The sequence below is a fragment of the Sinocyclocheilus rhinocerous genome, unplaced genomic scaffold (assembly GCF_001515625.1).
Source record: "Sinocyclocheilus rhinocerous isolate Xijiao unplaced genomic scaffold, SAMN03320098_v1.1 scaffold395, whole genome shotgun sequence".
NCBI lineage: Eukaryota > Metazoa > Chordata > Actinopteri > Cypriniformes > Cyprinidae > Sinocyclocheilus > Sinocyclocheilus rhinocerous.
In genome coordinates, this window is record NW_015660890.1 from 1,032,528 (window position 1) to 1,049,416 (window position 16,889).

At 36.7% G+C, this 16,889-nt stretch overlaps 1 protein-coding gene across 10 annotated transcripts in view; it reads right to left on the minus strand.

The window, feature by feature from the left end:
- The window catches only part of LOC107725987 (ELKS/Rab6-interacting/CAST family member 1-like), a 213,824-nt gene that overhangs the window by 130,897 nt on the left and 66,038 nt on the right, over positions 1 to 16,889 (minus strand). For 6 of the 10 annotated variants that reach the window (XM_016535428.1, XM_016535424.1, XM_016535427.1 and 3 more), the window contains 2 exons: positions 12,034 to 12,227; positions 8,691 to 8,702 (listed from right to left, as the gene is read on the minus strand). In XM_016535428.1, the coding sequence (XP_016390914.1) occupies positions 8,691 to 8,702; positions 12,034 to 12,227 (206 nt within the window). The remainder of the gene's footprint in view (positions 1 to 8,690; positions 8,703 to 12,033; positions 12,228 to 16,889) is intronic. The other 4 variants (XM_016535429.1, XM_016535432.1, XM_016535426.1 and 1 more) reach the window with 1 other exon arrangement.

Sequence of the window (16,889 nt, forward strand, 5' to 3'; positions counted from 1 at the left end):
CGGTTCTTTTCAAAGATACATTCATATAAAAACACCCGCGCTGCATTTTAATTTTGAAACGTGCAGTGCTCTGTTTATTCAACGAAGTATAAGCCTTTTGGGAAATCTATTTATGGTTGTGACGAGCCGCCACAAATAACTCAATGTATGGGAAACGCTGGACCCTGTTATAAGTCAAATGGCCATAGTGATAACAAAAATAAAAGATTTCACACATATTGCACAGCCTGCTGCTCATAACTGCTTAAGAGTGCGCTGGCCTCAAGCGATGACATCGTGGATGCTATTGTCGGACCCACACACACATTTCATGAGGAAAGTTAACGTGCACGTTATAATCAGCCCAGAAGTTTCGTCTGAATTGAACGTGTTTCTACTTTCACATGCAAATGGACTTGTTGCACTTATGAATATGATAACTTTCCGGCATCAATTATAGTAGGGTAAAACGTAAATTCCGTTTTCGAAACGGTCTGTTTTGCCCTGCCATTAGCTGAAGCTGTGTGTGAACAAGCCAGAGTGTGAGCTGCTCTGTCTCACGCAGCCTCAGAGGGAGTTCCGCAACGCTTAGCTGCCCGCAGTGGCGCCTGCCTATAAATCGGCCTAATTTGCAGCACAATCAGCCGATGCCGATTAATTAAAAAATGACAAAAATCAGCCGATTAATCGGCCGACCGATTGGGGTCGACCTCTACTTCAGATTATAAAAAGGTAAGAAAGAGATCATTCTTTAAAGAACCTTTGACTGAATGGTTCTTTGTGGAACCAAAAATGGTTATTCTGTGGCATCGCTGTGAAGAACCTTTTAAGCACCTTTATTTTTAAGAGTGTATAATTAGGAATGGGTCAAAACAAAACAAAATAAAATATAATAAAATTGCATTATGTATGACTGATGAAATCAGATCACAGTCTGATTGCATATATTTAAATTTATATAAATTTGAAAATGCAACTATATTTTAATATATTTTAATTAGGAAAATACTGTATATTAAAAAGATAAAATGAAATACCAACTAATATTATCAGGCCACAAGTAGAATCAAAGACCTCTTCCTCAAAGTGTTTAAGAGTTTTATCTTCTTTTGTACACATACAAGCAGTCAAGTACAAACAGAAGGGTCAATGAGAAGAGCCAAAAGCGGTCTAGCTTATTATAAATGACAACAAAAGTGAGCAGGACTGATCTCCACAGATCAAGCTGTGCTGCAAATGAAAGGCAGTATGTTTGTGTTTGAGCTCTGGGATTTTTCTCATTATCCTTTTGCCTCCTCCATTTGCTGTGGCATGGAAACCCGCAGGAACACAAAGCACTAAAAGGAAGGAATAAATCAATTAAAAGAGCATTCGAGCCGTTTTCATTTCTGAGAAGTGTCGCACCAACAGGCCTAGATGCTGCGGTCGCTCGGCCCCAACAAGCGTCAGAGCGCGAGTTTTCCTGTTTACGTGGCCGCCGCCGGTGTATTGCGCACTGGCAGCGTGGCGGCTGGGATCGGTTACCGTTAACCATCTTGACTTGATCAAAAAAAAGGGAAAAGCTGCGCCTCTGCCCTGCAGAACAGATGTACCACAGACTATGCCAACACCAATGTCTTTAAATGAGTAATAACACAGCATTGTGGAAAGACCTCCCTCGGCCCCCCCCTTGACACCACAGAGCATTGCCCAAGACACACAATACAGGAAGGTAATTGAAGAGTTATTATGGGGGCTTATGGAATATGACATGCCATCTACATGTGCCAGGAAAGCGGCATCAAGGTGCTTTGGAGCTTTCAGAGCGTGTTCGCTGAAGCAAGGTGACGTTGAACAAGGCTTGGAGAAAGCAGGCCAAGCCGCTGCACCACTAGAACCTGATCGTTCTTCTGGATGAGCTGTCCTGAGCACAGTGGAGTCTCTGTGTGGAAGTTCCAGAGGAAAGCCGCAGTCTTCTGGCTCCCGTTGCAGATACTAGTACAACTTTGCTAACAACTGCCATACAAAGGTTTGGAGATCAGGTTAGTCTGGTGACATACTGCTAGTAAAGGAGCAACTGGTTTGAGCGATTATCTGTCTTTTCAGAAGGTTCCCAAGGTTTTCTTTTCTTTTCTCTTGGACATGAGAATCACGAGACATGTTGACAGAGTGTAGGCGACGAAGAGGCGAAGTCCACTACTATTTCATCCACTGTTGTACCCAATATTTGTTATAATCACACATTTCTGCAAACGCAAACAGAAATCGGGTCTTGAGGCTAACAAAAACACAATAGGTCCTTGATTCTATTGCACCGTTAGAGTGTAAATAACTAAAAACAGCATGCTACTAACTTGACCACTGCACATCAGCTGTTTCAAAACAGTGTTGATTTACCAATAAGCGGCGGTGTAGCATGACAACTGGCTCCATCGCTGTTTTTTTCATCAGCAGAGTGAACTTTGTCCTCTCTCTCGTATGTTGCATTGGGAAATCGGTTTTAATTTGGTGAATCAGTTCATTCACATGGTTCATGTAAATAAACGATTCACTGATTAAATAAACGATTCACTGATTTATTTAAACAATTCGCTGATTTAAACAAACAATTCACTGATTCATTTAAATGATTCACCAATTCATTTAAAACCGAAATATTTATTTAAACAATGTATTCGGCTCTGTTATATAAACGCATTTTCTAGTTTTATTAGTTAGTTCTCGAGTCTTATCCCAGATGAATGGGCTAACTGCAGAAATAAGCAGTACCATCTGACAATTATACTTCCAGAAAGATTTTTTTTCTCTTCTCAAAAAGCTATTTTTAGTTAACTAGCATTACTATTACTCTAAGTGTAGCTTGGCTGTAGTTTAACTACTTCATGAGCATCTTAACAAGTTGCAGTTCCAAAGTAGTTTCCTCAACACTGCTAATTTGATAGCTATTAAAAAAAATCTAATAAAAGCGCCGCAAATAAATTTCATGTCCATTCTGGAAACATCAGGCAAATTGCGCTGTGCTGTCAAAAAACCATCTTGAAGATAACATGACCATATAACAAAGCAAAAAGAAAGACTTTGTGTGTGTGCTCCAGGGAGTTTGTGTAACAGGTCATAAATATACTGGAATGTTCCTATTTGGTGTTTCCAGAAGAGGCCAAGCCATCTGCTTGGCTCCGCTACACTTGCAATAAGCAGCTGACTGTTTTTATGCATTGCGCGCCAGCCTTTATTCAGGGTTTTGATTATATGTTTATATGTCTCCATTTGAGCTCTGATGTGATGGGATAGGTAACCCCATTTCGCAGAGTTCATGGAGGAAACACTTCTACAACAATAAAGAAGAATGGCAACATCTAATTCAGATGTAATTCGCCAGTCATTCTGGTATTTTTGATATGCTGTGATAAAAGCGTACGATGGCGCAGGTACAGTGTATAACAAAAGCGATTCGTAAACCTTGTTGACAGAGAGGCTTTGTTAGGTGGATATTACTAGCATGCATGCCAATATTTTCAGTGAGCTCCACTATGGTCCACTAAGTGATGGTGACACTCTAATCTAGCCCATCCGGTCAGATTAAGTAAAATACTGATTTCAAAGATTCCTTAAATGGACCCAAAATATAGCTCTGCTTTACATTTATCAGTGTTACAGTGAAACAATGAACCACACAACACCCAACTGCATTTACATAAAAAGGAATATTCAGAAGATGAAATTATCATGTAACCTAATCACCTAGATTGCAAATATTGATATTTCTAAAATATTAAAATATTAAAGATGACATATCATGAAAATCTGACTTTTCCAGGTTTTAAGTGCTATAATCAGGTCCCTGGTGCATCGTCTGTATTAATTTGAATTTGGGATCATCACTCGAGATATCTAAAAATTCTGAAACCTGTGAAAATGTATTTATATTCATTTTAATTTAACTTTTATACACATTTTATGTAAAATTTTACATTAAATGTGTATAAAATAAAATAAAAGAATTGATTGATTTTTATTTAAAGGGGTCATATGATGCGATTTCATTTTTTCCTTTCTCTGTGGAGTGTTACAAGCTCTTGGTGCATAAAGAAGATCTGTAAATTTGCAAAGACTAAAGTCTCAAATCCAAAGAGAAGTTTGGTGTCAGTTATCCGTTTATTTATTTAATTATTTATTGGAAAGATATTAATAATGACAAAAGATTTCTGTCAAATAAATGCTGTTCTTTTGAACTATCCATTCATCAAAAAATTCTGATAAACAGAAAACTATTAAGCAACAACTGTGTTCAACATTTTTTTTCAACATTGATAATAATAAGTAATGCTTCTTGAGCATTAAATCAGCATATTAGAATGATTTCTGAAGGATCATGTGACACTGAAGACTGGAGTAACGATGCAGAAAATTCAGCTTTGCCATCACAGGAATAAATTACATTTGAAAATATATTCAAATAGAAAACCATTACTTTAAATAGTAATAATATTTCACAATATTACTGTATTTACTATATTTTTTATCAAATAAATGCAGCCTTGGTGAGCATAAGACACTTCTTTTTAAACATAGGCTATAAAGAATTTACCAACCTAAGACTTTTGAACGGTAGTGTAAACAAGAATAAATACAAAAGATATTTTAAGAGAACATCTCACTCTCACGCTAACACACAGGAAACACAAATCTAAATGGAAACATCTCTGTATAGTGAACACAGCTATGCAAGTGTTCAAGGGCAGAGACCCCATTTAAAGGCCTTCTTTACCAACATTTTCCTTTCCTCTAAATAAAGCTCTGGATCACATACGTAACCCTGTCATCTTCCTCCTCTCTGTACCGAGCTTTATGTTGCATTAGTGGCCATATTATCAACACTAGGAAAACTGTACTATATTTGAGTGCCAGTGCGGCTTCAGGCGACGAGAAAAGCAACATTAACATGAGTGGAAAAAATGAAAAACAGGTAAACAGGTCTATGACAGGGCGGGAGAGAAAGAAAATAATCTTTCAGCACAATTTTGAGCTTGTCTAGAGGAAAAACACACTAATTATACATCAAAACGTAACATATAAATCCAAACAAAACACACATTTGGACACACAGGTGAAAATGTGTTCAGAAGAGAATTTCTGCACTCCAGTCTAACCTAATGCTTTTTAATGAATCTTATTTTCATGGAGCTCAAACCCTTGAATATTATCAAAAATAGTAATTCATTATTTTGGTCCAGATCTTACAATTAATAATTCATACGCAAGACAGCTCCAGGCAATGTTTACAGGGTAAGGCTTGAAAGCACTTTGAAATTCTCAAGATATCGGCTGAAGCGTGTGAGCAAACATCAGAAAGTTTGCTAACTTTCGGCTATAAAGATGTTCTAAACTTCTGCATAATGAAGTCTTTGAAAAATGCATCTAGTAAACACCTCTCAAAACACAAAAACCAAAAAAGTCCTTTCCACATTTGCGCTCAAAGGAAGAACAAGTCCTTCCAAAGCCATGATGAGGCAAAAGTGAACACTGTTGAATGACCACCACCGCAAGGTCGAGCTAGCAACCCAAAATGCACAAGCCCTCAAAATGACTCCTTATAAAATGTTCGCTCTTTCAACATTTCCTTTCTCAAAATAATATGAACCTACATTTCTAAACAATTACGTTTTGTGGTCACTTAACTGGAGAAATGAGGCCCGGCCGGCATTAAAGCAAACGTTATTCCAAAGTTCAATCACACCTGACACTTAATAACATAAAACAAGACCCAATGGTAAAATTGGGTGCGATTTTGAGATGAATGCACAAGGAAATCGATGTTGAAGAAATAAATCCATCACGCTGTTATAAGGAATTCTGGGTAGAAAACAGAAAAGCGTCTTATGTTACGAAGCCAACTTGCGTTTATGAGCGGGCTGCCCAACGCAGAAGGCTGCAGATGGTTACCGCGCAGCGTTTTCATCCAAGCCATTTGGGCCCACTTTTTTATGTCATTTTTCTTGTTCTTTTCAACCGTGCTGACAGAATTGCACATAAGTGTGCCCACACTAACAGTCCAGGATGGGATAAACAGCAAAAAGGTTGAGTAAGGACAAAAACCTTTCTGTTTATTGCAAGCCCGACCTGTTTGACCGGCAGAGAACGGAGTGGAACGCCATCAAAGATTGTTTGAGAGTGTGTGTTTACTTCATCCCTCATCCCTCTCAAAGTCATCCTTTAATGTCAATTGTGTCTTTATATTGGCCAGATATCTCCTTCCTGGCGTTCAGGATATGTTCGTGAGCTCAGGACTAATAAAAGACAGGAAATGTGGGTTCTTCGCAGACTGTGGACATTTCTCTAGCAGCAGGTGGAGCAGAGCTGGCTTGATAGCAGGGCTCATTTTCACAGTTCTGTCTGTGGTGAGAGCGAACTTTTCGAGCCTAATAGACTTTGGCTTCTGAGGAGGTTTTGCGGCCAGGTGCACGACGGGGTGTCCCCGCATCTCTTACATACCGTCCTGCGCGGAGCGGATGATTCCCTCCGGCCCTTGACTAATCTAGTTAATCATGCAGTCGGGCCCTGAGGCCAGACCAGCCAAAGCTAACTGGAAAGCACACAGAGACAACAGACAGGCGGAGGTGTTCCCTGAGCCGGCCGGATCGTATGCAAACATCGACAGGCCCAGAGACGCAGACCTCCCTGTCTGTGCGGGATTGTGGCCTTCACCTGCCGAGGGAACCGAGAGCGGCAGACCAGCGCAGCAGAACAGCCTCCCAAAATAATGAGACAAAACCCAGAAATACAGCCTTCTACCTCTCCAGAATGAGTAACGGTGACTTAAATTACACAAACAGAGAATGTGGGAGAGAGAGGAAAAACAGAGGGAGGAATGACAAAATATATTACGAAATATATTACTATATATTACAAAGACAATATATATTAAATATTCCTAAAATAACATACTGCATGCTAATCTTAATTAAAATTGATTGCACTTATAAAATACTAAAGAAAAAATAATTGAAATAGTGTGCACAAATAAATTGTCAAAATACATGTAATAAAATAATAAAAAATAATAAAAAAAATTATAATAGAGTAGAAAAAATAATTATGGAATGAAAAAAGAAACAATTAAAAAGAAAATACTAAAGATTTTTTTTAATATTGGACACAAATCAGTCAAATAAGACTTTATGTCGTAGACAAAACAGTTATGCCAAAAAATACTAAAAGAAAAATAAGAATTATAAAGAAATTACAAAAGAAATAATAATTAAAATGTCTATTTTTAAATATTGTATGCAATGTATTGTATTGCATGCATGATTATAAAAAAATAATTTATATTAGAATAAATTCTAATTAGAATAAAAAGAATAAATTTTTATATTATAGGCAAAACAAATGTGCCAAGAGCCATAGCCATAGAGACTAAGAGACAACAAGTAAGAGATAAAAAGAAATACAGTTATAAAGACAAAAAGAAAGATGAAAATCAGAGAATAATTAGAGGTTGAGAATGAAAGAGAAAAAGAGTGAGTGTGAAATAAACAAAGAAACAAAGAAAAGAAATACAGAACAAGAGAATGAGGCAGAAGAACAGAAACAAAGAAAGAGAGAAAGAGAAGACAGGAAGCGTTCATACTTCAGGGAATGATGCACATCACATTTATTGTCAAGCATTTGTAGACTAAATCAAGAGGCCCTGGAGCTCAGCAGCAAATGTGTAACACTGGGGAAAATTCATTTCAGACTGACATGGATTCCTTTTCATTACGCCGTGCCCCTTCATCTGGGGGAGATATCAAATCAGCCCTGTTTGTTGTGTTGCTGAGTTCCAGAGAATAAATCAAAAAAGCCAAAAAAACAAAGAGGAGGAGAAGAAGGATGAGCGAGAAAGAGATCGAGAGTGAGAGAGAGAGAGAATGACAGTTCTGTCAAGCGCTCCCGAAACATTCGGTTTGTTTTCTAGTGGAGTAATAAGAGCGGAAAAAATAAAACAGCTTGACAAGTCTCTGTTCCAGACCAAACTAAAAAGAGATGCAAATAATAACCATGATAAACAAGTCGAGCGCAGAGATCCCGGCTGTAGCGGGACACGTCTGTATCGACGGTGCTCTGGCAGAAGAGGCAAGCTTTTCAACACCGCTCGGAAGAAAATGACTGATGGAGATTCTTTACGCTCCAATTAGAAGTTCTGCAAGGGCTCTCCCACGTTCTTTTCCCACATCCTTTCAATCTGTCATCCGCATACAGCAGAAGCTCTGGTGAGTCCTTCTTTTCTTCTTCTGAACTCGTCTCAGCAGACCTCACAGGTAAGCTAGCATGCATTAATAAGACAAGCTCTTCTGTTTGTAGCGCCTGCTTGACCTTCCCAGGTTTCCTCATTCTTTCTTTTGAACCTTTAATCAATTCAGGTCAGAGCAATTTCTCTTTTTTTCCATAGAAACTTTAGAAGCAAGTCCAAGGGGAGTGATGGAGGCAACAAGAGCAAATTGGGGTTAAGTGTATCGCCCAAGGGCACCGCCACACCACAATCAACCGCTGAATTATTTCCCCCCGTCTAGCAGATACAGTTTTCCCCCCACCAGCCCCTCAGAAACACAGGTCCCGGATCATTAGAACCATCCTTAGAATGATTTACAGAGCAGGCCCTGGTAAAGCAGCATATAGTTTGTGTGTTACAACCTAAAGAAGTTGATTTGCAGTTGTAAGGAAGTGCAGGGGAGGAAAGTAGGCATACTGACCTTGAAAGCAGACTGGGAAGTAGACAGCATTCCAGTGAAGAGAAATGCAGAAGAAGAAAGAGAGAAAGAGAGGTGAAAATACACCTAGATTGAGCTGGGTTAACTTGGAAAGCTAAGACAAGAGTTAACAGCGCATGAGCCTTCACATGTAGACTTGCTGATAAATGCAAAGTGAAAGGAAAAATACATAAAAAATTAAAATCACAAAGATGATGGTAGAACCTGACAATGTGACATGCAATCTCACATGCTTCTTCCTTTAAAAAAATACAAAGTTAATGAAAACCATATGCATCTTTAGTAAGGCTGTGAAAAGTGATTATATGAGTATACAGATGAATTAATCCATTTATTCACAATTATACATCAAATTTGCAGAGAAGAGCATAAAATGGGCTTAAAATGTAATAACATTAATAAAAAAAAATTTAATTACAACTTACTATAAAGGAACATTCGCAGTCAGAATATTCAATTTGTCAATTCAATTCAATAGTCATTTTGTCAGAATATTCACATAGGTTTATTCAAAAATATCTAGACTAGAAATACAATAATATAATATAATATAGTAATATAATATAATATAATCCATACATCTATATACATTTTATCTGTATACTATATATAATAATAATAATATCTAAAATAGTATAAAAATCCACATTATATTACATAATATACATATTATATGTATTTTTAAAAATATTTTTATTCAATCATTTATCACTAAATTATATTATTATTATTATCATTATTATTAAATGTTTTTAATCTTTGGTGACATTCCTATTTTATTACAAAATATACTAGTGGGTGAAGTTGTAGATGTTCTGAGAGTGTTTTGTATGGCTTATGTTTCAATATTAAAATAACACTCAAAACATGCACTAAAGTAATGTGTTAAATTTAGTCCTTAAACATTTCCATAGAATGCACCGCATCTTTTCTGAAACTCAAAGGCGTATCATATTTTGAGACTCTGCTTCACTATCCTTACAAATAGTACTTCTTTTGTGCTTTTTTCATTTGTTTTACCTCTATTTCTTTGCTACTTGTCTCCTCTAGCTCACCCTCCCATTTTTGCTCCGTCTCAAACAGTGAGCCTTACAATCCTCCATAATTACCTGCAAATTTACAGCTACCGGATTTATGAAATAAATACCCCAATGCCCCAATTCACCCTCTGCCATTTTTCTGTGACTTTGAAGGCATTTTCGAACAAGGCCTGCCTCCGCACTACTGATCTGCAACAAGAGGAGCGTTGGCTTCTCCATCTCGGAGCATTCGGAGAAAGGTAATCCTGACTCTGAACAGAATGCGTCGCTTCTACCTGCCACTCGCATCTTGATTAAAGACGCAGGCGCTAACAGAAGAGGATCTGTCTGAACAACTCTCCGTCACAACCACATCAAGAGTGCTGGAAAACCACGACACAGGGAGAACAATGGGAGGTTTTTGAGAACCGAACTCCCCGGTGTGTTTCGAGAACATAACTCGACTCTGAGCGGTAATTAGCTCGGAGCGCCACGGTTAGCGATTGCGGCTGGTGTTTATTTCAGAAATCGTCTCTCGGTTGACATGAATGATGCATCGAGCCAAGCATATGGAGTTTGTTTTAGTCTAATCCTCTCCTAACGCAGATCTGTTAAGAAAGCGTGAGACATTCAGTGCGCGTCAGATGAATATTTATGAATCAACAGAAATCCACCTAAAAACACTTCTAGTATCCAACGGCGAGAGCAAATAAATGGCCCTGTCAGGATTCCAACTACAACACAGCTTTGAAAAGCCTGACGGAGGCTGAAAGGGAGTACTACACGACTGTCAATGCACAACATCAACATCTGTGACCTCCACGACTCTTCACCTCCAGCCCAGACTCTTGTCTGTTTACACTCAAGCCCTATTTCAAATTATTCATCTCCTTTATTTCTTTGTGAAAGCCAAGTCGAGAGAAGCTCTATATCTGCCTTCCATTAATTAGTCCAATTAAACAGGCCAAAAACACAGATGTTTACACCACCAACATAAAGTGCAACATATCCTGGGAGGAGCAGACATGCATAATAGTTGGAGCTCTTATTCTCCATGTCTATGAACACAGAAAATACACTGCCTTTCAAATGTTTCGGATCAGTAAGATTTTTAATGTTTTTAATGGAGTCTCTTATGCTCATCAAGGCTGTATTTATTTGATCAAAAATGCAGAAATAAACAGAAATACTGTGTAATATTATTGCAATTTCTAATATTGGTTTCCTATTTTAATATACTTTAAACTATAATTAATTTCTGTGACGCAGCGCTAAATTGCAATTACATTTTTTTCTGTATTTTTGATCAAATAAATGCAGCCTTGATGAGCATAAGAAACTTTTTTAAAAAACCTTAAAAATTTTACCGATCCCAAACTTTTGAATGGTAGTGTACTTCGGGAACAGAGCAATATGTTGGAGATTAGAACTAAATCTATGCTTGCAATGAATCTACCAGACAATGCCAGAATCCCATAATGCTGTGGGATGAGCGCTGAAGTTGCTCTCCAAATCTCCTGCAACTCAGTTCTGGTCTAACGCCAAAATAAACGGAGGATAAGAGATGACTGAGTGGGTGAGAATGGCAGCTAACAAAGAACACAAACAGAAGACACCCTCGTCTTCATCCTTGCCCCAAACAGCTCTTTTAGCTCTTGCTCTAAAACCAAAAAATGTTGAGGACATAGAGTACTAATGTGCACACAGTTGAAGTATACAATGATAAGGACACCCTAGAGTCTTAAATACAAAAAACTAGATAAAAAAAAAAAAACTCTTTTGAACTGAATTGGTGACTTATCTCTTAGTAGCGATATATAGAAATAGGTACATTTACACTAGGGGTGTCGCAATACTCAATACAAGGGAAATTTTTACTGACGCTGTAGAAAGGCTGATATTGTTGCTTTTATTTCAGAAAGCAATCATGAATCCTGCAGTGGAAACATGGCAGATGGAGAATGGAAAATAAATTGTGGAAGTTGCATAAATGAAAAATGGAAAAATATTGGGCTAAATACAAGATAAACTGAACATGGAACTGAAGATTACATGCGTAGCAACAAACGTGGTAAAACAGACACAAACCAAGAGGTTGCAAGTATCCGCTCATTTGGGGGTTTTATCCCCAAAAGTGACCTAAATCTTGCAGAACCTTACTTTGCGGAAAAAATTCACGAATGAAATAAATTATGTTTAAATTTAAAAAGGGTTTGGATTAGTCAATAGTAGCTACATAAAAACAACAGAAGTCTATATTGTCTTCATTACTCTTATACTAAGAGTAAACGTGTAAGTTTGTGTACCTCTCCAGCTCGTTGATCTTGCGATCCTTGTCGTTCTTCTCATTCTCCATCTCACGGAGGATTTCCAGGAGCCGGTCCACCTCGGCCTGTGCCTTCCCAGCATCCTCTTTGTAACGCGCCACCTCCTGCTCAAGTGTGGCAATGCGCTCCGACAGTCCTGCATTTGTCTGAGCCTCAACTGCGATGGATTGAGCCTGTAGGGGCCAAAAATAGAGTCTCAGGGGGCACGCACAACAAAGTCTGGATTTAAAAAAAAATGTAAAATAATTATAAATTAAAATAATAATACACTGATAAAATAAAATAAATTTACCAAATAAGATGGTAATAATAAATTAAGATGGTAAAAATTTTACAAATATTTATTTAAAAAAAAAACTGATTTCATTTTTTATCTGAGTTGAGACATATTTTGTCATGTTTGCCAGTAAGATGATTGATAAAATAAAATAAAATAATGAAAAAATAGAATAAAATAATATGACTGATATAGATAGAGATATCTACAAAGGATTAATTTTTCATCACTGAGTTGAGACAGATTTTGTCATGTGTTTTTGTGATTAACACCGCCAAGGGAACACCTAAAATAAAATGAGTTAATTAAAAACTTTTTAAATAAAATAAAAATTGACATTAAATTAGTGTTGTCTGAGATAAATTGTTTGCAAATATTTAATGTATTATTTAATCACACTGGAGTTGGTGTAAACAGGCCTTACACCCCAGAAAAAGTCTCAAAGCAGTTTTATAATGTCCTCCCCTGAATAGTTTGACAAGCTTTGGGTTTTGCACGGGTCTGTGCTGTGAATGGACAAGAAGACATGAGGCTCCCCTGACTTCAGCTCTCCAAAGACAAGCTGTCAGCGGTCAGACCACTGTCATGAGTGCGCGTGTGTGTGTGCGTCTGTGGGCTGTTTTGAGATCTCAGACACTTGCCACACACCTGCAGGCTGTGTGTAAGCTCCCCCATGACATCACGACAGGATACGCTCTCATTACAGGGACACATGGAAACACAATCATGCTGAAGTCATCAAAATAATTAGTGACATTACAGCCGTCTAAAGGGCCGGGTCAAGGGCCTCCTCTAATGAAAAGTAAATCAGTTCATTTCCCTGGACAATTAAAGGAGTCAGCCGTAATGTTTCTTTCATAAAAGTCCTCTAAAAGAACACAGGTGTCTTCCTGCTGCTGTGAAAACACAAACACAGTGCAGGGCTTTACAAGCTGAGGACACAAGAGCTCTGTGTCATTTACACCATGATTACATGCGCATAAATGAGTACATACCACATCTGAATGCAGAGGACATTCAAAGATAGCTTCAATGTGTCCAAAATATGGTTACAATACTAACCAGGCATGAAAAGTGATTAAAAAAAACTTTTTCCTCACTAGAAACCTGCTACAGTGCTGGTATAAAAAATACAGCAAAGTGTCTGGCATCCGAGGTCTCTTCAGACTGGCACTGTGTGAAAGAGGACTGTTCTGGTTTATTGGGGATAATATTTGAAGGTGACGTTTAGGCCCCGCTAATTAGCTTTATTAAAGTCTCGGCCTGAGGTTGAGTAGGTTTCCACTCTGACCGCCAAGAGCTTGTCATCTGTGGACGGGCCGGCTGGTGCATGAGAGTGTGTGTAAAAGGCTAAGTCTGGCAGAAAAATGAAAGTTTGTATACGAAAACATACGATACACACATTTAACGTGCAATTAGCATCAAGAATGTGTCAGAAAGAGGGCGGAGCAAAAAAAATCTGTCAGTACAAGGCACTTTCCACGAATAGGGTCTACAACGTTAAAATGATGTAAATGATGTAATTATTTATTTTCTTTTTCAACAAATAGTCAGTGAAAGGAGGTGCTTAACCGTCAGAAAATTGTAACAAAAATATACAACTAAAAAGTAAATATAATTTGAGCTGTTTATTTTCTATTCATTTCCTTCAAACGGAGGTTTACAACTTTTTCCAACCTGGTTACTAAAATTTGGGGTATAAATACAGTTTAATAACAAAAAGAAAAAATGTAAATACTTTATTTTTATTTTTTTTTAAATACTGAAAGTTATTTTCTATGAATTAAATCTGAAAATTAAATAGACAAAATGTAATGAATAATAAAATAAAATACATATAAAACAAAATATAACATAAAATAAAATAATGGTCGATGCAGATACTATTATCTAGAAAGGATTAATTTTTCATCATTTCAATGAGACACATTTTCTCATGTGTTTACCAGTCAGCTGACTGAACACCTCCAAAAAAAATAAAAATAAAAATAAATAAATAAAAATCTGAGTTTCAGGGGGCATACTCTTTTTATTTTATTTTTTTTAAATGAATGAATAACAAAAATGAATAAATAAAATAAAATAAAAATCTGAGTGAGTTGCAGGGGACAAACATAGTCTTTTATTTTAAAAAAGAATGAATGAATAAATGAATAATAAAAAATAAAATAAAAAATTAAATCTGAGTTTCGGGGCAAACAGTCTTTTTGTTTAAAAAAATGAATTAATTAATTAAAAATAAAATAAAATCTGAGTTTCAGGGGCAAACAATCTTTTTATTTAAAAGAATGAATGAATGAATGAATGAATGAATGAAAATAAAATAAAATAAAATAAAATAAAAATAAAACAAAATATAACAAAATAAAATAATGGTCGATGCAGATACTATTATCTAGAAAGGATTAATTTTTCATCATTTCACTGAGACACATTTTCTCATGTGTTTACCAGTCAGCTGACTGAACACCTCCAAAAAAATAAAAATAAAAATAAATAAATAAAAATCTGAGTTTCAGGGGGCACAATGCTGGTTTGATAGACTTATATTTGCCATAAATTATATAAAATAAATTATCATTTAAATTATAAAATAATTTTCTTATTAAAATAATGGGGAATGTTAAAGTTTGACAAATGCAGTTAAGCATTCAAAAAGTGTGTAAAAATGTGAAAATAGATTATTTACTTTTAGTACAATAAATGTCAAAATAGCAACTTTGTTGCATGATTTTAATTGGCAGATGCATCCTTGAATATATCTAACAATTAAAGGAGGGATATAGATATTGATGTGTTTAAAACAAAGTGTACCGTATTCTTGGAATGTGCTACATTCTTCTGATCACATGAAAAGCATGTGTTCAGGACCACTGACAAACCCCTTCACAATACGGACACAGATGTGTACTTTGAACATCAGAAAAAAGGACAAAAAAGAAAAAGTGACAGCGAGACAGACAGACTGGGTAGGAAATAACTAGCATCTGTATACAGTTATTAGCGGGTGTCTGCTTGTAAGCTCCATGAAGCTTGTTGGTATTGGAAAGCCAGAGCGGTCAATCCATACGGCACCATCTTTCAAAGGAACAACCAGTGTCCCAGAGTGCACCAAACAGGGGCTTGTGGGAAATGCGGTTTAATAATGTTGTTTAATAATGTGTTTGTGCCTGTGCCTGTTTGGCCGAGCAAAATAAAAGAGCGGCTGTGTGAAAACAGCACACATTTGCAGTGTTTATATGCATTTATGTTGACTTTCTTGACCTATAAATGTTCTTGCGAGACAACATCTCGGTGTTGAATGATATAAAAGCGCATGTGTGCGCAGCAGGGGATATAAAAGAGAGTTTTGATGTGCGTCCATATGAAGTAGTTGAGGAAGTGCATTGGGGAACTCTTGGCTGGTTTGAGTAATGTAGACTGTTGGATGTCTTGGTGGCATGTCTGTTCTCATTTCGTGAGCCGCGCTGACACCTCCATCTTCATACACTCCTGACAGTCACGCGGGGACAATCGAGGCCTCCACCCCTTTTCTGTCTCATCCAATCACAGCAGATGCCCACCGAGCTGTCAGCAGGTTTTTACTTGCACTGCGAACACAGACGCACACACGCTGCCAGAGATTTCATTACTCTTGGAACGGACGATGGGACCCAGATCTTCTCATCGAGCCATGCAAAGAGCTCTGAATATGCGTACGGAGGTGACCGGTTCATACGAGAGCTCAGCATCACCATTCAGAACTAAATGTACTTGCACAGATTTCATTGCAGTCTGAAAAAACTAACAACCACAATCGCCTACATACACAGAAGAACACAGACTATGAACACTTAAGCGTATGAATATTTACAGGAGTGATTTAATTCAAGATGTCATCATTTACTCAGTCATGTTGTTCCAAACTTGTATGACTTTGTTCTGGAAAACTCAAAAGGAGAAATTTTGAAGAGTGTTTATGCTGCTCTTTTCCACAAACAAAAAGACAGACTGTCAAACTTCAAAATGCACAAAAAACACTATAAAAATCATTATAAATGCCATTACAGTTTCAATTTTGGGCTTGAGGGTGTATATAGTTTGTTTGTTAGTTTGTTTGTTTGTTTTTTCACCTGAAAATGGAGAAATTACATAAAATGAATAGGTATATGACAATACTGTCTTGAATTGCTAATTGTAAATATAAATTTACTTTAAAAAAAGACACAAAAACATTAAACAAAATGTATTTCAAACTACAGTACTCAACATTTGAAGTGGATCAAAAAAGTTAATCAAAGTCAAGAACGCATTTTGGTATTAGGTTTTAGGACAACTTTGATGAAAGGTTTTGATCCACTTCAGATGTTGACTAGTATATTTTAAAATAAAAGGCATTTTAATTAAGTAAAACAAAATAAAATAATAAAATGGTAGTAGTAGTCAGGGTTAGTTTAGTATCATTGAGATACTATTATAGTTTGTAACTGTTTTAATAAATTTTTATTTTTATAATTTTAGTTAAGGGTTTACGACATTTGTTGTGTGTTTTTGACATCATTCTTAGTTATATACATAT